General features: G+C 48.7%; 1 protein-coding gene across 1 annotated transcript; it reads right to left on the bottom strand.

Annotated features, from left to right (window-relative positions):
- Positions 1 to 1,399: 1,399 nt before the first annotated feature.
- On the bottom strand, positions 1,400 to 22,790 carry SLC38A7 (solute carrier family 38 member 7). The gene is made up of 12 exons (XM_063110940.1): positions 22,760 to 22,790; positions 22,029 to 22,153; positions 11,404 to 11,792; positions 10,557 to 10,755; positions 10,176 to 10,320; positions 9,186 to 9,284; positions 8,538 to 8,595; positions 8,206 to 8,320; positions 6,735 to 6,882; positions 5,976 to 6,175; positions 5,026 to 5,080; positions 1,400 to 3,407 (listed from the first exon to the last, which is right to left on the bottom strand). The coding sequence occupies exons 3-12, from the start codon at positions 11,671 to 11,673 to the stop codon at positions 3,305 to 3,307; spliced, it is 1,392 nt and encodes a 463-aa protein (XP_062967010.1). The 5' UTR covers positions 11,674 to 11,792; positions 22,029 to 22,153; positions 22,760 to 22,790; the 3' UTR covers positions 1,400 to 3,304.
- Between the last annotated feature and the right edge of the window lie 373 nt (positions 22,791 to 23,163).

Raw genomic sequence — 23,163 nt, 5'->3', positions numbered from 1 at the left:
CAAAACTTGGCTTCACCAGTACAATCCTGAAGACAAAGCACAATCAAAGCCATGGCTATCAAGAGGTGGAGGTGGGCCAGTCAAAGCAAAAGCAGACTGGTCAAGAGCAAAGGTCATGGAGATAGTTTCTTGGGATGTTCAAGGCATTTTGCTTGCTTTCTTGATGGCCAAAAATCAATAACATCTGCTTATTATGAGAATGTTTTGAGAAAGTTAGTCAAAGCTTTAGCAGAAAAACACCCGGGAAATCTTCATCTGAGTCCTTCTACACGACAACAATGCTCCTGCTCATTCCTTTCATCAAATGAGGGCAATTTTTTAAGAATTTCAATGGGAAATCACTAAGTACCCACCTTACAGTACTGATTTGGCTTCTTCTGACTTTGTTTCCTGATTTTAATAAATCTGTAAAAGGCACCCTTTTTTTCCAGTTAATAATATGAAAAACACTGCACGCACATGGTTAACTTCCAGTGACCCTCAGTTCTTTAGGGATGGACTAAATGGCTGGTATCATCATTTACAAAACTGTCTTGAATTTGATGGAGCTTATGTTGAGAAATAAAGCTTGTATTTTTATCATTTTTTTTTTTAAAGATGACCAGTAAGGGGATCTTAACCCTTGACTGGGTGTTGTCAGCACCACGCTCTCCTAAGTGAGCTAACCAGCCATCCCTATATAGGGGTCTGAACCTGTGGCCTTGGTGTTATCAGCACCACACTCTCCCGAGTGAGCCACGGGCCGGCCCTTGTATTTTTATCATTTAAGTCCATTTTTCCATGAACTTTTTGAAGTCCCCTCATATAACACTATATTTTCCTTCTTGGCACTTATCACAATTTGCAAGTGTATACTTGTGTGACTGCTTAGCTTCAGTCTTCCCAATTAGACTGACAGCAGAGCTGGAGTCTTTTTTGCTGATTATTTTCTTGCTAGCACTGAGTCCAGTGATTGGCTTCATAACCAGGACAGCCAGGGCCCACTCAACACAAGCATCTGAAAAGACAGAGGGTGGATGCTCAGGAGTTTGAAGCTCACCCCAAGATGTGAGGTGAGGGAGGGACATGAAGCAGAGGGGCCAGTCTGAGGCCACAGATGTGCAGGAAAGACATGTGAGGGTGTGAGTCAAGGCAGAGGTACCAGGACTGAAGACCCAACCACACTCCCAAGTTTGTGGAGAAGGACTGACAGGATGGGGAAGAAAAGGTGTCGAGAGCCACTTGCAGGTTCCTGCTTGGTCAAGGAAGCATGGTGGTGCCATGCCCAAGACAGGGGTCATAGAAGGTGAAGTGTCATCTATGCCTCCCACCCCAGCCCCTCCTCCTCCTGTCAGTGGCCTGGACTCTGTCCCCAGCACCAGACATAGGGGAAACAGCTCAGCAGCACAAGCCCCTTTTATTAACCATTTTCCCTTTTTCTGAGTGTGCACAAGTGAAAAAGAAACAGTGAAATACCCGGATAGGGAGGGCAGGGGAGAGAATGGGAGGGGCTCCTGAGGTTAGACCAAGAGACCAGACTCCAGCTCCTTTTCCCGACTGGTCCACCTCTGTGCAATGACTTCCCTTGCATCCCCCAACCCTGCAATCAATACAGCATTTGGAGATTGTGCAGCCCTGCTCACTGGGATGCCTTCCTAGCCTTGTCAGGGATGGGTGCTGGCAGGGCTTGGTGCCATGCAGGAGGCTGAGAGAGCAGCAGAGTGAGTCTGGCCCTGGAGGCACAGAACAGGCACCAAGAGATGTGAGAAAAGGCAGTTCACCCAGGCTGGAGACTGAACAGAAATCTAGCCAGTGTCTGGCCAGCCTCTGCTTCTTAGATCGGATTGCCCTGAGTGGTGGGCTGCTGGGGGGGGGGGGGTGGTGGTGTCCCTCTCACCCCCAGTATAGAAGTTTTGGGCAGGAGGGGCCAAGGAAATGTTGTGTATTCCAGATGGAGGAGGAAGCCTGACTGGTGCCCAGGGTTGGCCAAAATGACTGGGGGCACCTGAGGAGCTAAGGTGGTCAAAACGAGAATAAGGAAGGGAGAATAGTGTCCGTCCTCATCCCTGTGTCCTCTCAGTGACTGACAGGCTACTGAGGCCACACCTGATGGATGTGTGGACCTGAGGAATCTGATGACAGGGTTTGGTGTACCCCTCCCCTGTCCCCCACTGATGTGAGTGGGAGAGACTGAGCTACACAGAGAAGTGAGGCAGTGGGTGAAGGAGTGATGGGCCTGCGGGGAGGGTGTGAGCAGACAAGACACAGTTTGGAAGGGAAACTTCCAGGCTGGTGGCTAGCTCAAGTGTTGCCCCATCAATGACAACCTGGCTGCCTTTTTTCTCTCTGGGTTACCAGTCTGGGGTTGGCTGGGACAGGAGAAGAGAAGCAAGCACTGGAGAAGGTGGCAGAGCAGCTCGCATGGAGCCTGGCCAGCCCAGCCTGTAGGAGGGTCTGGAAGGGTCCCTGCCTTCTCCATCACCCACCCTGGGGCCCCTCTGGAACCTGAGACAGAAAAGCAGATCCCCCACAAAACCATGGGGAAAGCAAATGGAGGAATACTCACAGCACCATGGCACGGGATGGCCGCTGGCTTCAGAGCAGGGCTGACACCGTTTGTAAACATTAGACTTGGTGATGTCTGGGGAGGGAGGAGGAGAGGGATGCCCAGCCTCGCCCATCAAGTTTAGTGAAAGAGATAGGGCAGGGCCCCTAAAAGCCTGGGAAATGTCAACTAGCCATGAGAAAGAGGCTACCAGTTTCACTGGGGGCTCAGGAGGGAGTGGACAAGGCCGGAATGTACCTGCCTCTTTGTATTGTGTGAGCTCAGTGCTACCTTTGGAAGTTGCCAGATCCCAGAGGGAGCTACCCCTGGCCATGGCTGCCGATGAACTGGAGCTGGTACTGAATCCCAGGGTAATGAGCACAGCCCCCAGTCAGGACAGGCAGCTCTGTGGACGGTGGCCCTTTGCTCACCGTTTTTCTCTGGAAAAAAGTCAGTCTGGGTTCTTTCTTCTGAGACCTACTGACCCTCTTCACCCAGGCACGGAGAAGTTGAGAGCTGGGAGAGGAGGAATGTTCCTCTGTGATGTGAGGTCTCCTGCCACCATCCACAGCACTGCCAGGACCGGGGAGTGGGAAGGAAGCTGGGTTTGAGCTGTTCAGAGGTGTGGGGCCTGACTTTGCCCCAGAACTATCCATGGAAAAGGATGTCCAATGTCATCCCACCAGCTGGAATGATCTGGACTCGGAGTGGCCCCATAGCTCTACGAGATGGATTCCTGGGTCCAGTGGCAGAGGCCATGTGTTCCCCGGGAGGCAGTGGTTATGCCAAGAGATCCACAAAGATGGCGTTGGCTGTGGTCTGGCCGAAGATGAAGGCTCCCAGGGTGACCAAGAGGACTCCGTAACTGACCAACACCCACCAGCTGTAGGGCAGAGGGACCTGATCAGTCATCCCATCCCATGACTCTGTGGACTTCAATATATGTATCAGTTAATTACTATAAGTGATTATTACTCTACCACTTCTCCTGTTGATAGTGTACTTCCTATTTCCCAAGAACTTTCCATACAAAGGTATGTGGGGCCAGGTGTATTATCCCTGGTCCACAGATAAGGAGACCAAGACCTGGGATTAATTGACTGGTCACAGTATGCCAAGGGCAGGACCACGATTGGAACACAGGTCTCCTGATGGATGGAAAGATGTTCAGGAAAAATAGGTCACACAGAACGTGATCTATTTCATTAAGAAAAAGAAACGAAAAGTAGATATCTGCAAATATATATATCAAAAACAGCAACACAGTTATAACTGGGTATTAAGATTAAGGGTGTTTTTTGTTCTTCTTTAGACATGTCTGTATTTTCAAAGTTTTCTATAATAAACAAGTATTATTACATAATTTTTTATTTTTATTTATTTATTTTTTTAAAAAGATGACCGGTAAGGGGATCTCAACCCTTGGCTTGGTGTTGTCAGCACCATGCTCAGCCAGTGAGCAAACCGGCCATCCCTATATAGGATCCGAACCCATGGCCTTGGTGTTATCAGCACCGCACTCTCCCGAGTGAGCCACAGGCCGGCCTATTACATAATTTTTTAAAAAGCATGCAACCTGTGGGCTGGCCCATGGCTCACTTGGTTAGAGTGTGGTACTGATAACACCAAGGTCAAGGGTTTGGATCCACTTACCACCTAGCCACCAAACAAAACAAAACCAAACAAAAGAATAAAGGATGTGACCTGCTCTCAACCTCTCTACCATTCAGAGTAATGTGCATATTAAAATAATGTAATGTTTTTCATCCATCAGACTAACAAAACTGAAAAAGCTGTTTTACACAGTACTGGCAGGGGTGTGGTAAAAAGGACACTCTCATTCACTGCTGCTGGGACTCCACCTGGCTCTACCTTTTTGGAGGGAAATTTGAACCCATGTGCCAAAGTAAAATGAACATGCCCTGTGACCCAATTTCCTTCGAAGAATTGATCCTACCAAAATCCTTGAACAGGTGTGCCAAGATGTATGAGAGGATCCACATTCAGGACACATACAGACAAGAGAATATTCTGTAGCCACTGAAAAAACGAAGAAGCTGATCTTCTTGTGTTGACGTGGTTACGTGGGAAAAAAAAGCAAGGGGCAGAAAAATGTGTCTGGCATGAAACCATTTATGATAAAACACAACTGTACAAAAAAGTCCCATATTTGTGGGTAGATATGTACAACTATGCACAAACATGTATATATGCATGGAAACAGTCTAGAAGGGCACAGACCATAGTGATAACATGGAGCTATCTCAGGAGAAGGGACATGGTAGGGGAAGAGGGACTTCCACCTTTTTTCTCTTACGTCCTTCACTTGTGTTTAAATTGTTACAACTAGTACGTGTGACCCATTTTAAAAGAAGTATTATAAAAACCCCATGATTTTTAAGTACACAAGTCTCTTGACTCCTACCTATTTTAAGATCACCCCAAGGCTACCCCTCATCCAACACTTCCCCGAGGGACCCATGGGGTGGGCCCTGCTTTACCTGGCTGGTTTGACTTCCTCCATCTCAGAGAGTTTGGCTTGAATGAGGCATAGCCCTGGAAGAGAGGAAGTGGCCCTGAGTTTGTGGTGGGGGGAAGGGGCTTCCTCTCCCAGGCTCAGCCTCTCCCTTTACCAAGAGTGGTGGTGGACGAAGAAAAGCCTATGTTTGCTCTTCCAGGTATTCCATCTCTGCCCCCCTACTCCACATGCAGCTGGGCCTGGCATCTGCTCTCCCAGGACAAGCCAGCATCTGACAAGCACCCCTAGGGCTGCATACAAGACTCAGAGCTAAAGGGATAGCACTGAATGGTGACTCAGTGGTGGCCCATACCCCAGGGCCCTTCCCAGTACACTTCTGAGTTGATGTGGCTCCCTTGCTCCAAGCAAAGTGGCAAGGGCTTTCAAGGTGGCCTCCTGGATAGAAACCAGCTGGGTATGGGTGGAACTCATGGCTGGGCAGACAGGAGAGTTTTCCAGGGATATGGTGGCAGACCTGCATCTGGAACTCAGGTTTCTGAATGCCTGCATCAGGGTGCCACCTTCTGACCCCACTGCTGTCTGGGCTGTAATGAACTGAACCAGCCAGATAGATCTGTGATAGCCAGAGAGCAACAGAGACTGTAATGGAGGATTAAGAGCATAGGCTCTGGACCCAGACAGACTTGGGTTTGAAAGGTGTGTTGCTTATTAGCTGAACTTATTAACCTCTAGGCAAGTTTGTACCCTCTCTGAGCCTCACATTTCCTCATCAGTAAAACCAAGATCCTAACTACACCTTCTTTCCAGGAGATAATGCTTGCACAGGGGCTAGTCCAGAGCTGAGGTGGGTGAGAAATAAATTCTGCTGGTTACTCTCTCTGGCAGGTTTTGAGCAAGTGGGGACCTGGGGGCCAGGAAGGCCCTGGAAGTCTGTGCTGTGAGTCTGTGAGAGGGGGCACCAGTGGTCCGCACCTGGGAAGACAAAAATGAAGCAGGCAGCCAGGCCCCCGATGACTGAGATGACCTTGCCAATGTCAGGGATGAAGAGCGCCAGCAGCAGGGTGAGCAGGAACCAGACGAGCGTCTGCAGCACTCGCCGCCGCCGCTCCCGCCCCACGTCCTCCTCCACAGGCATCCCCTGGTAGCGTAGCCACAGACCTTCAACCACTGCCCTGCTCACATGAAGAGGGGCTCAGAGGCGTCCCTGCTAACAGCCCCCACCTCTAGCTCACCGTAGCCAGACCCCTAACTGGGTAGATTGTGGTCAAGGCCCTAATGCCTGAGCCTGTTTTCTCTTCTGTAAAATTGGTCTAGCAGCACTCTCCTTGGGTGCCATGGAGACTGGATGAGATGGTCCATGGGAAGGGCTGAGTGCCTCGCATGGCCCAGGTGCTCACCACATGTTAACTGATACTATTATTCTTCTTAAAAGGAAGGACCTGGGGTACCCAGATATTTGGTGTCCATGTCAAAGCTCAGGAAAGGATCTGGACTAGAGATTCTCAGAGGACTCACAGAAGTTCTGGTGACCCTGGGATAAAGGGAGCCCCCAAGCACCCCATGGGTACTTAAGGGCCCATGGTAGGCTCTGACTGTTATTAATGGGCTTCAGTTTCTCCTTCTACGAAATGGTTTCCACACAAGGCCAAAGGACCTTGGCAGAAGGGCTTATAGGGGCTCTGAGGGGCCCTGGTGAGCGGGAGAACCCTGGCTGGGTAAGGAGGGGCTCACCGCCCACAGAAGTTCAGGATGGGGTAGGACGTGAGCACGCTCAGAATGATGAAGGCGCGGGCAACGGCCACAGCCATGTCCTCCGAGGGGTAGGACAGGAGCACGTCAGGGTCCACAGCAGCTCCAAACGTCAGGAAGCCACAGATGCCTGTGCATGGGGACAAGGGAGGGTCAGGGCAACCCTGGGAGGAGAAGGGGATGGACCGTCCACTCCTCCCAGGTGCAACAGCAGCCAGAGAGGACAGTGAAGCAGTGAGGGCTGAGACTGAGGCTCAGAGGGGGAGTCGGGGCTGGGATCAGCAGCCTCCCTCTCTGACCTCTCATACGCCCCTTGGCTGGAAGCCCTCTAGCCCTCACACTGCCTCCTTTCTGATCTTGAACTTGCCCAGCAGCGTGTTCTTGTCTCAGAGCCTCTGTACTAACAGTTCCGTGTGCCCAGATTGTCACGCTGCCATCTCCTCATCATCCAGGTCTCAGCTCAGATGCCACCTCCTCCAAGAAGCCTCCCCCACCAGCCTCTCCACAGCAGCCCCCACCCCAGCTGCTCTCTCACAACCCTGTTGTGTTTTCTTCACAGCACTTGTCTCTCTCTGAATTTTGTTTTACTGGTTTATCGTTTGTCTCCCCAGCCAAGCTTGAGCCCCAGGAGAAGAGCGACTTTGCCTGTTGGCCTCCCTGTTCCTGGCTGTGTCTTCAGAAGCTGCGACAGTGCTGGCCAAGGCAGCTGCTGAGCCCACCCGTGGGAGGCATCACAGGGACATTCCTCCTGGTCTCCCAGTCTTGCCCCCTTATTCAAACCACCCTCCACACAGCAGCCAGAGCCACTCCCCTGCTTAAAATGCTTCCTCTTTGGCTCCCAACAGTCCTCAAGGCCCAGCAGGATCTGGCCCCCATTATCTGTGTGGCCTCATGGGCTGCCACCTGCCCATAGCTCACTCTACTCCAGCTACACAGACCTCCTTTCTGTCCCCTTTGGCTCTTCTCTCTGGTACACTCTTCCTCTAGCTCTTCATATTCTAGTTCTTTCTCACCATTTGGGCCTCCCTAAATGCCACCTCCTCAGAGAGGAGCCTCCTTTGAATCATCCCCCTAAATCCACCTACACTCTGTCCCATGCATGTCTTCCCTGTTTCCCTTTACTCACGGCACTAGCCACTGTCTGGAATTCCTTACTGATTCCTTATTTACTCTTGCATGACTGTCTCTTCAATGAGACTGTGAACTCCATGAGGGCAGGAGTGGGTCTGTCTATCTCCATGACATTCCCATGCTTAGAACAGTTCCTGGCACTTATTAGAACTGCTGAATGAATGGATGAATACACTTCTCTCATTTTAGTTGGAGGTGGCCCCAGGGGGCCCAAGTTCAAGCCAGAGGCTCCAGAAGTGTTTGTTGTGCTGGGAGTGCAGGACTGCCCCCAGGAAAGCTGGGCCACAGGCCTTGGGGACTCAAGCGGAGTGGGAGCACTCACCTGTGCCCATGTAGACAGCAAGGGCTATGACCATGGCAGCTGTCACCACCCCACCCCAGGTCTTCACCTCGGGCCGCCGCATGCTGTTGAAGACGGGCACACTGCTCACGTGACACTGTCCGGGTGAAGGGCATGGTCATGGTGGAGAAGTGACCTCACCCCCACCGTTTCCACAGGGAGGTACCCTGGGGACAAAGACTCTAGGGACAAGGGGCAAGTCCTGGGCCACTACTCCATCTTTCCTCCCAGGATCCCCCCATCCTGCCTGTAATGTGGGTGCCATCTGGGGTGGGAGTGAGCTAAGGGGACACTGGGGACCTTGCAACTGGCACCTGAAATCCGAAGCAGATGGTGGGCATAGCATTGAACACGGCCATCCAGGAAGCTGGCCTGTGGACAAACACACAAGAAGCTGCTGCCTGTGGACCCCTCAGAGCCACCACACGTCCCCTCACCAGTGCTCTACACAGTCAACTCACATCGTCCAGGAATGGGGAGAGGTGACATCTCCACGTCACAAGTCAGTAAACTGAGGCTCCAAATGGGCCAAAATCCAGAATTCCTAGCCCCTGTACTGTGGCTTTTGTTTTTCTGGTTTGTTCTTTCAAAAAAAGGGAATTTCTTTCTTTCTTTTTTTTTAAATGATAAAGATTCATCCTCATATAGAAGATACAGAAATTACTGATAAGCACAAGTTGGAAGAATGTGCAGCTCCACCCTGGCAGTCTCCACAACTGAGGCCTTGTTTCCCATTGGCTCATCTGTTTGATGTTGGTGGCAGTGTCCTCCTGTCTCTTCCTTCCAGTAAAAAGAGATCAGGACCCCTTGCCTCCTTCCTACAATGACCAATGAGTCATCCTTGATGAGCGGATAGGCCGTGGGAAGGGCACCTGTGTGGCCTTTTGATGCCTGTCCCAGCACCTCCTGGGGCCCAAGTAAGCAGCTTCTACCCTCTGTGTCTCCAAGGGGCCCTCACCTACCTGGTCAGGATGTCCCCTGGGGTCATCTCTTTATCTGGCCAGATGTACTTGATGATAATGATGGCAGTGACGTACCAGGTGCCCACGACACTCAGGAAGCTGCGGGAAGGAGAGATTGACTTCCTCCTTCCTAGGCCCAGCTGCCCCTTCTCTGATTCCATTCCCAGCGACATCCATCCTCAGCCCTAGTGACAAGTGTCCACTGAAGGAGTTGGGGGATTATGCCAAGCAGAGACTCAGGAAATGCCTGAGAAATAAGTTTCAGAGAAACCTGCCATAGCTAGGAGGGAGCTGGACAGCCAATAGGGGACCCGACTAGCATTTCTGGATACTGGGCAATGCGCTGGTTTAGCTGCATGGTTCAGAGACCATGGCAGAGAGCTGGGCTCCAAAGCACATCTGCAACTTCAATTACAGCAGCCAGACTTGGTGAGGGCTGTGAGCAAGCTGTCTTCTGGGCCCGGCCTTTGAGAACTAGGAGACGCCAGAGTTAAATACTAGAATGTCGACATTTAAGGGGACCCTGGAGACAGCTGAGTGTGACCCCTTCCTTTACAGACTGGGAAACAGCCTAGAATTCCACAGCTTTTCAGACACTGAGACAGAAAGCCAGTCTCCTTCCTTCATGTCAAGCTGCATGGAAGATGCTGCCAGGCTGACAATCCCAAATGATCCCAAATCCCATCCTCCCAGGGAAAGTCAAGGCCAGGCCAGCAGGCTGCTTTCACATGTCTGGCCATTACCAGTTCCTTTTTTGACAAAGACATTCAGAACTGAATCTCTCACTGACGTAAAGAGCCGCTGTCTCCTTTGATGGAGACAGAAAAGGAAAGTCTTATGCCTGTAAGCCCTGGCCTGCGCGCCTTGTCACTTTTGCTCCCTGAGAATGCAGACGGCCTGGAGCAGAAGGATTCCCCAGCAGCCCGTGGGTCTCTGGCTGCCTGTGATCATAGCTTCTGTCCAGTCCAGACTGGGGTGGGGCCTCCAAACCTGGCATATTTTTGGAAGCCAATCTCCCTGGGGATGGAGAGGGGCAGGATGAAGAAGAAGGCAGTGAGGCTGATGGTGAACTTGCGGTCTGTGTACCAGGGGCCGCTCCTGGTCCCCTCAGGCTCCTTTGCCATCACAGCTATAACTGCATGGGGAGGAAGGAGGCAGGGTCATGCCAGGGTACCACAGGGTGCGGCCACCCTGCTCTGCGGGGCCCCAAGGCCTCCCCCTGTCTAAAAGCCCAGCGGCCTGGAGGAAGATCCCCAGATGAACGCTGAGCCCAGGCAAGTCCTGGGAAAGTATTCAGTGCTTCTTCCCTCTACCCCACGATCCCCAGGGCTGAGGAGCAGAGATGAGGCTGGTACTGAGGGGGAATCTCACTTTTGTCCTGCTGGTCCCCGATGATGATGAGGAAGGCAATGCAGGTGCCAAAAGTATAGACAGCAATGGCCACCTCACACAGCACACCCGTCAGCTTGCCACACACAGCCCATACCACCTCCTGGTAGGTCCTCTCATTGCTGGCCCGAGAGCAGTAGGCCAGGATGACGAGGCCACTGATGATGAAAACCAGCATGCTCTGCAGGCAGGGGCAGAAAAAGAGAGTGTGGGAAAGCCCTGACAATGAAGAGCATCCTGGGCTTGCTTGGTAGTTACTGGGCCAATGTCCAAAGTGAGTTTGCAAATGCGTCTCATCTTGCAGGGCAATTTTAACAGACAGCTGGAGGTTGCTGGGTTGGGATCTTCTTTTAAAACCAAAAATCTTGTGAAAAATTTCCAGCACAAAGAAGTAGAGAGAATAGTATAATGGACTCTCATGTACCCATCACTCAGCTTCAAAAACAATCAATTCATGGCCAATCTTGTTTTATCTTATTCTCCTTCCCATTCTGGATTATTCTGAAGCCAATACAAGCTATTACATCATTTCATCAGTAAATATTTCTGCATGTAGTTCTAAAAGATAAGGGTCTTCTTTTTAAACATAACCACAAAATCAATGTGACACCTCAAAAATTAAATATGCAGCTGATGTTTAAATTTCTCTGATTGCTGGGAAGGCTTCTGAGGCTTCACCTGGGCACAAGGCATTGGGAATAGATTAGCAATGTCTGCCATGCGTGAAAGGAGAGGAGCGCACTGGGTGTGTCACCTACTGACCATCCCCGACCCAAGCCTCCCTTCTGAGGCAAAGGGCCCAGCCTCCCGGCCAGCCCAGCACACTCACCATCTGCAGCGTGATGCCGGCTGCCACGCCCCCGGCCGTGCTGAAGGCTGCTGGGAAGTTGAGCAGCCCCGCGCCCAGGCAGGCATTGACAATGATGAAGATGGCTCCAAGTGTGGAAGTGGTGCCTCTGCCCGGACCCCCGGGAGAGGCTTCCCCATCACTCTTGGGGGCTGTGTCCACACAGGGACTCTGCAGCAGACGGGCCCGCTCCCCGGCATCAGTGCTGAAGCCCCACTCGCTGTGGTCACTGTTGATGCTGACCTGGGCCATGGTCCCGGGAAGCCTCCTCCTGCAGGGTCTGTGGGTTCTGTCTCACGACCACATCCCCTGGGCAGCTGAGGGAACCCCTGCCTGTTTGGGGTTGTTATCTTAGGAAGACTCTTCCCAACCTAGATGGGACAAAGGCAGGTATGACTGTTATCCTGAGATGGGGAAATTGGGGCACAGAAAGGTGAAACAACTTTCCCAAGAGCACCTGACTAGGATTCAAATCCAATTTAAAAAAAAAAAAAAAAAGGGGGCCGGCCCGTGGCTCACTCGGGAGAGTGCGGTGCGGATAACACCAAGGCCCCAGGTTTGGATCCCGTATAGGGATGGCCGGTTCGCTCACTGGCTGAGCGTGGTGCTGACAACACCAAGTCAAGGGTTAAGATCCCCTTACCGGTCATCTTTAAAAAAAAAAAAAAAAAAAGGATTCAAATCCAAGTGTGCCGCTGTGCAGAATACTGCATTGGGTGCCACAGTGTGGGGAGGCAGAGCTGTAAATACATCAGGTACAAAGTCTGCTTAACTCAGAGCCATAGGGTAAATAAGATGTAAACATAAAAGAGAGGGCTATTACACATCAGCACTAGAGAAAGGCCACACGTTGGGCAGGTGTGCCATGGACATATCTCATTCAATCTTTACAATAGCCTCATGGTCAAAAGGTTCAGAGAGATGGAATCACTGACCCAGGGTCACATACAGCAAGTTGCAGAGCGGGATTCTGAGCCAGATCTGTCTGGCTTCCCAGCTTGCTTCCACACCACAGGATCCCAAGAGGAGCCCTCACCGAGAACCGTGAGTGTCTCAACATATAACAGCCCAGCACACCTCCCTCCAGTCCAGAGTCTAAATTCTGTGTAGCCAAAAAAAAAAAAAAAAACCGGGGGGGGGGGGGGAGAAGATATAACAACCACAATTACTTGAAGTTGATACGACAAACAAACAGAAAGGACATTGTTGGGGGGGAGCGGGGGAGGGAGAAGGGAGGGAGGTTTTGGTGATGGGGAGCAATAATCAGCCACAATGTATATCGACAAAATAAAATTAAATAAATAAATTAATTAATTAAATAAAAAAAATAAATAAATTCTGTTTAGCTTTCAAGGTGCTTCAAAATTCAGGCCCCCCAAAAAAAGAAAAAAAGAAAAAGAAAATTCAGGCCAATTCTCACTCTTCTCCCATGTGACAAGGCCCCCATACCTGTCACATTTGTGTCCTCAGGAAAATGATAATTAATGCTGTGCTTGGAATGCTCCCAGCCCCTCTCTGTCAGTCACCTTTCAGGCCCTGTATCTTCCCCATTTCCTCAGACACTCACTGAGCTCTTCTTGGAGCCCCTGGGGGCCCAGCTCCACTCAGGCTGGTATTCTCTCATGTGTTAGCATCTCACAGGCACTAGGCTTGCTCTGGGCTAGACTACAAGGCTCTGAGGCAGAATGTGTGGTTGTTACTGTCAACCATGATCACTGTAGCTATGGAATGTTTTATCTCATTCAATCCTCAATGTGGCCCTAAAAGGTAGAAATGATCATCACCATGTTACCAACGAGGAAACTGAATCCCAGAGGGGTTAAGCACTCTACCCTGGGTCATACAGCAGTCAGGGGTGGAGCTGGGATTCCAACCCAGGCCTGTTGGACTCTATAGCACCCACCTGTTCATATGTGCCCCACCTCTGGGCCCATGATGGTACTGTGGGCACGGCTGAATTCAGAGCCTGATTGATTCTCTTTGCTCTCTGGGTAAACACACAGGGGAATTGCAGCTTTTTCTCTGGCCTAGGTCCTCTTTCTTGAAAACTGGGAAAAAGCTTTTTCTTCCCAGAATCGTGAGATTCTCTGAAGAGCCCAGGCCTGAAAAATGACCTTCAGTGTTCTAAAGGTTCAGCTTACAGGTTGAGAACCCCTCAAGAGAAATGATGGTCTTAAAGAACTAAGCCCACCCCCAGATCAAGAGCAGTCCTGAGCATGGAGGGGTGTGATGTGGGTCTCTGATTAGACTCTGAGTCAGAATGCTGACTCCACTTCCTACCTGTGTGATCTTTTTTTTTTTTTTTTTTTTTTTTTTTTTTTAAATTTTATTTTGTCGATATACATTGTAGCTGATTAATGCTCCCCATCACCAAAACCTCCCTCCCTTCTCCCTCCCCCCATCCCCCCCAACCATGTCCTTTCTGTTTGTTTGTTGTATCAACTTCAAATAATTGTGGTTGTTATATCTTCTTACCCCCCCCCCGTTTGTGTGTGTATGTGTGTATGTGTGTGTGTGAATTTATATATTAATTGTTAGCTCCCACCAATAAGTGAGAACATGTGGTATTTCTCTTTCTGTGCCTGACTTGTTTCACTTAATATAATTCTCTCGAGGTCCATCCATGTTGTTGCAAATGGCAGTATTTCATTCGTTTTTATAGCTGAGTAGTATTCCATTGTGTAGATGTACCACATTTTCCGTATCCACTCATCTGATGATGGGCATTTGGGCTGGTTCCAACTCTTGGCTATTGTAAAGAGTGCTGCGATGAACATTGGGGAACAGGTATACCTTCGACTTGATGATTTCCATTCCTCTGGGTATATTCCCAACAGTGGGATGGCTGGGTCGTATGGTAGATCTATTTGCAATTGTTTAAGGAACCTCCATACCATTTTCCATAGAGGCTGCACCATTTTGCAGTCCCACCAACAATGTATGAGAGTTCCTTTTTCTCCGCAGCCTCGCCAGCATTTATCGTTCATAGTCTTTTGGATTTTAGCCATCCTAACTGGGGTTAGATGGTATCTCAATGTGGTTTTGATTTGCATTTCCCGGATGCTGAGTGATGTTGAGCATTTTTTCATATGTCTGTTGGCCATTTGGATATCTTCCTTAGAGAAATGCCTACTTAGCTCTTTTGCCCATTTTTTAATTGGGTTGCTTGTTTTCTTCTTGTAAAGTTGTTTGAGTTCCTTATATATTCTGGATATTAATCCTTTGTCAGATGTATATTTTGCAAATATTTTCTCCCACTCTGTTGGTTGTCTTTTAACTCTTTTAATTGTTTCTTTTGCTGTGCAGAAGCTTTTTAGTTTGATATAATCCCATTTGTTTATTTTTCCTTTGGTTGCCCGTGCTTTTGGGGTCGTATTCATGAAGTCTATGCCCAGTCCTATTTCCTGAAGTGTTTCCCCTATGTTTTCTTTAAGAAGTTTTATTGTCTCAGGGTGTATATTTAAATCCTTAATCCATTTTGAGTTGATTTTAGTATATGGTGAGAGGTATGGATCTAGTTTCATTCTCCTGCATAACGATATCCAGTTATCCCAGCACCACTTGCTGAAGAGGCAGTCCCTTCCCCAGTGAATAGGCTTGGTGCCTTTGTCAAAGATCAGATGGCAGTAAGTGTGAGGGTTGATTTCTGGATTCTCTATTCTATTCCATTGGTCAGTGTGTCTGTTTTTATGCCAGTACCATACTGTTTTGGTTATTATAGCTTTGTAGTATAGCTTAAAGTCAGGTAGTGTTATGCCTCCAGCTTTATTTTTTTTGCTGAGCATTGCTTTGGCTATTCGTGGTCTTTTATTGTTCCATATAAATGTCTGAATAGTTTTTTCCATTTCTGAGAGAAATGTCTTTGGAATTTTGATGGGGATTGCATTGAATTTGTATATCACTTTGGGTAGTATGGACATTTTCACTATGTTGATTCTTCCAATCCAAGAGCATGGGATATCTTTCCATCTTCTTGTATCCTCTCTAATTTCTCTCAGCAGTGGTTTGTAGTTCTCATTATAGAGATTTTTCACCTCCTTGGTTAACTCAATTCCTAAGTATTTTATTTTTTTGGTGGCTATTGTAAATGGGCAGGCTTTCTTGATTTCTCCTTCTGCATGTTCACTATTGGAGAAAAGAAATGCTACTGATTTTTGTGTGTTGATTTTGTATCCTGCTACTGTGCTGAAATCATTTATCAATTCCAACAGTTTTTTTGTAGAGGTTTTAGGCTGTTCGATATATAGGATCATGTCATCTGCAAACAGGGACAGTTTGACTTCATCTTTTCCAATCTGGATGCCCTTTATTTCCTTCTCTTCTCTGATTGCTCTGGCTAGTACTTCCAACACTATGTTGAATAGGAGTGGTGAGAGTGGGCATCCTTGTCTAGTTCCTGTTCTTAAAGGAAAAGCTTTCAGCTTTTCCCCATTCAGGATGATATTGGCAGTGGGTTTGGCATATATGGCTTTAATTATGTTGAGATACTTTCCCTCTATACCTAACTTATAGAGGGTCTTTGTCATGAATGAGTGCTGAACTTTATCAAATGCTTTTTCAGCATCTATAGAGATGATCATATGGTCCTTGTGTTTGAGTTTATTAATATGGTGTATCACATTTATTGATTTGCGTATGTTGAACCAACCTTGCATCCCTGGGATGAATCCCACTTGATCGTGATGAATAATTTTTCGTATGTGTTGCTGTATTCTGTTTGCTAGTATTTTAGTGAGGATTTTTGCATCTATATTCATCAAGGATATCGGCCTGTAGTTTTCTTTTTTGGTTATATCTTTACCTGGTTTTGGTATCAGGATGATGTTTGCTTCATAGAATGAGTTTGGGAGATTTGCGTCCGTTTCAATCTTTTGGAATAGTTTGTAAAGAATCGGTGTCAATTCCTCTTTGAATGTTTGGTAAAATTCTGCTGTGAATCCATCTGGTCCTGGGCTTTTCTTTGTTGGGAGCCTTCTGATAACAGCTTCAATCTCCTTTATTGTTATTGGTCTGTTCAAATTTTCTACGTCTTCACGGTTCAGTTTTGGGAGCTTGTGTGTGTCCAGAAATTTATCCATTTCCTCCAGATTTTCAAATTTGTTGGCGTATAGTTGTTTATAGTAGTCTCGAATGATTCCTTGTATTTCAGATGAATCAGTTGTAATATCGCCTTTTTCATTTCTAATTTTTGTTATTTGAGTCTTCTCTCTTCTTTTTTTTGTTAGCCATGCTAATGGTTTGTCAATTTTATTTATCTTTTCAAAAAACCAACTTTTTGATTCGTTGATCTTTTGAATTGTTTTTTGGTTTTCAATTTCATTCAGTTCTGCTCTGATCTTAATGATTTCTTTCCGTCTGCTAACTTTAGGATTGGATTGTTCTTGTTTTTCTAGTTCTTTAAGGTGAAGTGTTAGGTTGTTCACTTGCCATCTTTCCATTCTTCTGAAGTGAGCATTTAATGCAATAAATTTTCCCCTCAATACTGCTTTTGCAGTATCCCACAGGTTTTGGTATGATGTATCATTGTTTTCATTAGTTTCAATAAACTTTTTGATTTCCTGCTTGATTTCTTCTTGGACCCATATGTCATTAAGTAGAATGCTGTTTAATTTCCATGTGTTTGTATAGTTTCCAGAGTTTTGTTTGTTATTAATTTCTAGTTTTAATCCATTGTGGTCTGAGAAGATACATGGGATAATTCCAATTTTTTTGAATTTATTGAGACTTGATTTGTGACCTAATATGTGATCTATCTTGGAGAATGATCCATGTGCTGATGAGAAGAATGAATATTCTGAGGTTGTTGGGTGGAATGTTCTGTAGATATCTGCCAATTCCAATTGGTCTAGAGTCTTGTTTAGATCTTGTGTTTCTCTACTGATTCTTTGCCTAGATGATCTGTCTAATATTGACAGTGGAGTGTTCAGGTCCCCTGCTATTATGGTATTAGTGTCTATTTCCTTCTTTAGGTCTAATAGAGTTTGTTTTATAAATCTGGCTGCTCCAACATTGGGTGCGTACATATTTATGATTGTTATGTCTTCTTGATGGATCAGTCCTTTTATCATTAAGTAGTGTCCCTCGTTGTCTCTTTTTATGGTTTTTAGTTTAAAGTCTATTTTGTCAGATATAAGAATAGCCACTCCAGCTCGTTTTTCTTTTCTGTTTGCATGGTAAATCTTTTTCCATCCTTTTACTCTTAGTCTGTGTGAATCTTTATGGGTGAGGTGGGTCTCTTGTAGGCAGCATATAGTTGGGTCCTGCTTTTTGATCCAGTCAGCCAGTCTGTGTCTTTTAATTGGGGAATTTAAGCCTTTAACATTAAGAGTTGTTATTGAAAGGTGTTGATTTATTCCTAGCATTTTATTGGTTGTTTGGTTGTCTTAGGTGTCTTTTGTTCCTTGCTTTCTGATTTACTGTTTGGTTTCTTTGTTTGTTGGTTCCTTAGGTTGTAGATAGTGTTTTTGTTAGCTTGTTTTCTCTTCATGAATGCCATTTTTATTGTACTAGCAGGTTTAGATTTTTCTTAGGTTTTTATGGCAGTGGTAGTTATTTTTCAGGAACCAAACCCAGTACTCCCTTGAGGATTTCTTGTAAGGGTGGTCTTGTGGTAGTGAATTCTCGCAGTTTTTGTTTGTCTGAGAAATATACTATTTGCCCCTCATTTCGGAAGGATAGCCTTGCAGGGTAGAGTATTCTTGGCTGGCAATCTTTGTCTTTTAGTATTTTGAAAATATCATCCCATTCCTTTCTAGCTTTTAGGGTTTGTGATGAAAAGTCTGATGTTAACCTGATTGGGGCTCCCTTATAGGTGATTTGACGCTTCTCTCTTGCAGCTTTTAAGATTCTCTCTTTGTCTCTGAGTTTTGCCAATTTGACTATGACATGTCTTGGAGAAGGCCTTTTTGGGTTGAATACGTTTGGAGATCGTTGAGCTTCCTGGATCTGAAGATCTGTGATTTTTCCTATACCTGGGAAGTTTTCTGCCACTATTTTGTTGAATATGTTTTCAATGGAATCTCCATTTTCCTCCCCTTCTGGAATACCCATGACTCGGATATTTGAGCGCTTGAGGTTGTCTGATATCTCTCTCAGATTTTCTTCCATGTCCTTGATTCTTTTTTCTTTCTTTTTGTCTGCTTGTGTTATTTCAAACAGCCCATCTTCAAGTTCAGAGGTTCTCTCTTCAACTTCGACAAGCCTGCTGGTTAAACTCTCCGTTGTGTTTTTTATTTCGCTGAATAACTTCTTCAGTTCAGCAAGTTCTGCTACATTTTTTTTCAGGACATTGATTTCCTTGTATATTTCCTCTTTCAGATCCTGTATACTTTTCCTCATTTCATCATGATGTCTAGCTGAGTTTTCTTGTATCTCATTCAGTTTCCTTAGAATTATCACTCGAAATTCCTTATCAGTTATTTCAAGGGCTTCTTGTTCTATAGGATCTAGAGTATGAGATGTATTAACTTTTGGTGGTGTACTTTCTTGATTTTTTGTATTTCTGGTGTCTTTTTTTTGGTGTTTATTCATTGTGGCAGGGGGTTTCACAGTCCACCGGTTTAAGACTAATGACTAACTAGGATGTTGCTGTGGTTGCCAATTTGGTATGGCTCCCGCCGTGGCTGCTCAGTTGGCCTCTAGTGTCTTGTGTGTGTGGTTGCCTCGGGTCTTGGGCTTCTCCGGGGATCCACCTTTCTGGTCAGCTTGTACTCTGCTGGGCTGGTGGATCACGTACCACAGGGTGTGTGATCTCTGTTGAGCTTTCACTTTCTGTACAGGACTTCTCCCCGTTCAGTGTGCTCTGGCCCAGGCTGTTAGATCGTGCAGTGGCGACCCCACCGGGTGTGTGGTTTCTGTCCAGTCTCCGCCTCCCTGGCCGCACGTCTCCCCCCTCTGTGCACACTGTGCTGGGTTGGGGCGTGTCTTCTGCACCCCTCCTCTATCAGCTGGGCCTTCAAGACCCTGCTCAGCACCGCCTCGCCCAGGAAGTCTACCAGGTTTCTGCTAGGCACAGACGACCAGTCTCTCTGGGTGCCTTTGTAGCACTGTGTAGATCTTTCTCGGGTCTTGTTCACCTTTGTATCCCCCCGGTATAAACCGAGTCTAGTGCCCGCCTGCAGCCTGCTCTCCGGCAGGTTCAAGCAGACCTGGGAACTCTCCTACCACACTATTCCCAACCAGAAATTCGTTAGGCTTTTTTCCAAACTGGTGGTCGCAGAGATGGTATCTGCCTCCCAGTAACAGGAAGTTTACCGGGGCCGGAGTCCAGGGGGTGGTGGAGTGACAGTCGGCCCGCCCGTACTTCCTAGCCCTCCCAAAACTGGTCGGGACGCCCCACACCCCCAGCCCTGCCAGAGAACCGTGGAGGGAGTGGGAGAGGAGGTCGGCCCGCAGGGTCCGGAAAGCCCCGCGCCAGGCCAAGCAAATGGGCTCAGTGATGGCCGAGCAGGGCGGAGCTGCCCGCACCTGGGAAAATGGAGGCAGCACCGGGGCAATGAGTGGCCTGGTGGTGCAGGCGGGGAGCCGCGTGGGCATCCACCCCCCGAACAGAGCTTTGCCAGGGATCACTCACAGTGCTGTGCCAGGTCGGGCGCTCGCTCTGTCTCTGGTTTGTTGCCTTCCGTGTTCTCGGCGCTGCCGCCTCGGGCTGTTCAGTCGCGGCGCCGCTCGGGCGCTCCCAGGAGTCTTCTTTAATGCCGGCCTGAAACCTCGAATCCTGGATAGGGCAGCTGGCCGCCTTCAGTGCGGCCCCAGCCTCCGGGATCCTGGCTGCATCCACAGCAGCCCTGGCGCCGTGTTCCCTGTTTCAAGACTCGCTTTTGCAGCTAAGAATCAGTTCTTTTCCTGCTCCACCCTTCAAAGCTATTGCCTGTAAATGAGGCAGCCTCTCCTGCCGGGGGCAAAGTGGCGTTGAGCCCCCACGACCGGCCAGCAGCAGCAGTCCTCCCTTAAGAGATGGCCAGAGAAAGGTCCACAAGTTTCCCGGCTGCCTGAGGCCCAGTGGCCACCTTTTCCACCTCAGCTACTCCGCGCCAGCCGCCGCAGCCGCCGCCATCTTGAAACCTCCCTACCTGTGTGATCTTGAGCAAGTCACTTCACCTCTCTAAGCCTTTACATCATAAGTTACTCTGAGGAGTGTGTTAATATTAGCAAGGGTTTAGCACTCAATAAATGGTCATCGCTCCTGTTAACTTTGCAAATGCCCCTTCCATGTTGCCCACGTTCATCATGCGTAAGAATCCTTAGCCCTAAGCAAGTGGAGAGCAGAATACGGATCAAAACCAGGGCCTGGTGCATTGGCCAGGTGACAATGAGCACAAGGCATTGGGATAGCTAATGGGAGGAAGAGCATCATGAAGGCCAGATTAAAAGAGCAGAAGCTGAGTGGGCAGTGAGGAGGCAGACACAGCCTTCCACAGGGGCTGCTTTTGGCTGGTTACCACCAGGCTGGTGAAATCTGTCAAATTATTGTTCCCCCATAGTCTCCTTGTTCCTGAGTCCTGATCCCAGGGTCTTCATAGAAAACTCCGTATTTGGGCTGGCCGGTTAGCTCACTTGGGAGAGCGTTGTGTTGGTAACACCAAGATCAAGGGTTCGGATCTTCTTACCCACCAGTCACAAAAAAACCCCACAAACCAAAAGAAACTTCTGTATTTTATTCTTTCTCTCTCTCTTTTTTTTTTAAAGAAGATGACCAGTAAGGGGATCTCAACCCTTGGCTTGGTGTTGTCAGCAACACGCTCAGCCAGTGAGCCAACCAGCCATCCCTATATGGGATTCGAACCCGTGTCCTTGGTGTTATCAGCACTGCACTCTCCTGAGTGAGCCATGGGACGGCCCTGTATTTTATTCTCTACTGTCCCTCCCTGATTTACTCTCTATAGCCCATGGAGAAGAGAACTGACCAGATTCAGCCATGACACTGACCCAATCATTGCCAACCAAAGGGCCATCCTCTCTGATGCCCGCAGCCCACTGGGGGTTTAGAATTGCTAACAAGGAGGCCCCTTGAGATACTTCCCTTTGCTCCATCTGGTGACAGACAAACACAGCTGGGAATCGCATACTCACGAGAGGGAAAGGGGAAAGTTTGGGTGATCATCTGTCATCAAGCATGAAACCAAGGGACACAGCTCCAGAGGAAACATTCCTCTGCTGACTCCAGAATGGTCAGTCAGATGCACAAGACTTCTTCCTCTTACGCAACCTGCCACCCAGCCAGCAACTCAGCAAAAAATGAAACTGGTGAGTGGTGAAAGCAGTCTCAGGACTCCCAGGTTTCCAGCATAGCTCCAGAGAGAGCCCTGCAAAGTTGGTGCTGCCAGAGTTGTGAGATCACCTCCTCCACCCCGCTCACATCACAGACAGAGTTCTACAGGGTGATCTGTCCAAGGTTACAAGGCTTGGTGCAGCTTCCTGACTCCCCAAGTAGTATGGTTCCCTTTGCTCCCAGCTTGCGCTATCTGCCCAGCCTCTCCTGCCACCCACAGAAGAGCTCTGAGGCTGAGTGGTCCCACCTCTGGAAGACTTTTGGCATTGGCCCAAGATATCTCAGCTCCCTCCCGCCGTCCCCCACCAAATTACCAGCTCTGTTGATCCCAGCTTACCTGCTCCTTCTATCTGACTGGCTATGACGGAGGAGGGTTGTTCCTTCTTTCCAGAGATCTGTAATCTGATTCTCCTCCTTCCCTCTATGGCCCCAATTTCTTCTCAAGACTTTACCTAAAATTTGCTGTCAGCAGAGAAGTGTCTGGGCTGTTTTCGTGCTGGCTTCAGCAGAGTGAAGGGTACTGAGGCCGCTCTGATACTAACTCCAGAATAGAGTGCCAGATCAGACAGGGAAATAGGCCCACGGAGGGGAAGAGGTTAGATTAAGGCCACAGTGGGTAGATGGCAGGGCCTGAACTAGAAGCCTGATGCCCACATGCTCAGGCTAGAGATATAATCATTGCAGTAGGCCCCTCAGATCCCAACCGGAGCGGGTCCCCAGTCTAGCCTTCGGCCGGAGTCCTGAAACAGGGGGTGTGGACTGCCTTGGGAGGTGGGCCAGGGCGCACCCGGGCGGGGGCGGGGGCTGCTGATCCCGAGGCCTGATGCGACGCGGGTGGGCTACTGTGGGGTAAACTGGGGAGCGGCCTCGATCCCGTCCTAGCACTAGGTGGAGACGGGCGGGGCTAAGGCGCGGCGAGGCCGGCGCAACAGAGGGTGGGCGTGGGCGAGAACGCTGGGATCCAGAGCCCTGCAGGGAGTGGGCCCGAGCTCTGCCGCAGTGGGGGACTCCAGGGATCCCGGGACCTAAGGCCCCCACCCTCCACCGCCTCTACCTCCCACCACCTACCTTCGGTGCTTCATTCCAGAGCCGGCTGCAGAGACACGTGAGCATGGATCACGTGACCGCCCGACTTTTGGCTGGGGTGGGGGGACCACGGGACACGCCGGGAGTTGTAGTTTTCCGCAGGTGTCAGATCTTGGACAGCACCAGCTCCCTGCGTCCTCAACCAACAGCATTGCCCTGAGCCACCCCTGCGTCCAGCCAGTCTGTGTTTATCCTGTTGCTTTTAGTTCTGGTCCGTTGGCCTAGCCAAACACTACTCCTTCCTCTTAGGAAGAGCATTAGGGGTTTGGTGTCTTTGCCAGTCTCAGGGCAGAGGGGTATTTGGCCTCCGTCTCTGCCCTTGTGTTCGCCACCACAGCCAGTCACCCTGGAGTTTCTTTTACTGAGGACTGTGGGGGACCGTTTTT

Source organism: Cynocephalus volans, chromosome 10, assembly GCF_027409185.1.
Source record: "Cynocephalus volans isolate mCynVol1 chromosome 10, mCynVol1.pri, whole genome shotgun sequence".
NCBI classification, from domain to species: Eukaryota; Metazoa; Chordata; class Mammalia; order Dermoptera; family Cynocephalidae; genus Cynocephalus; species Cynocephalus volans.
This window is presented reverse-complemented; position numbering and strand designations above follow the sequence as displayed.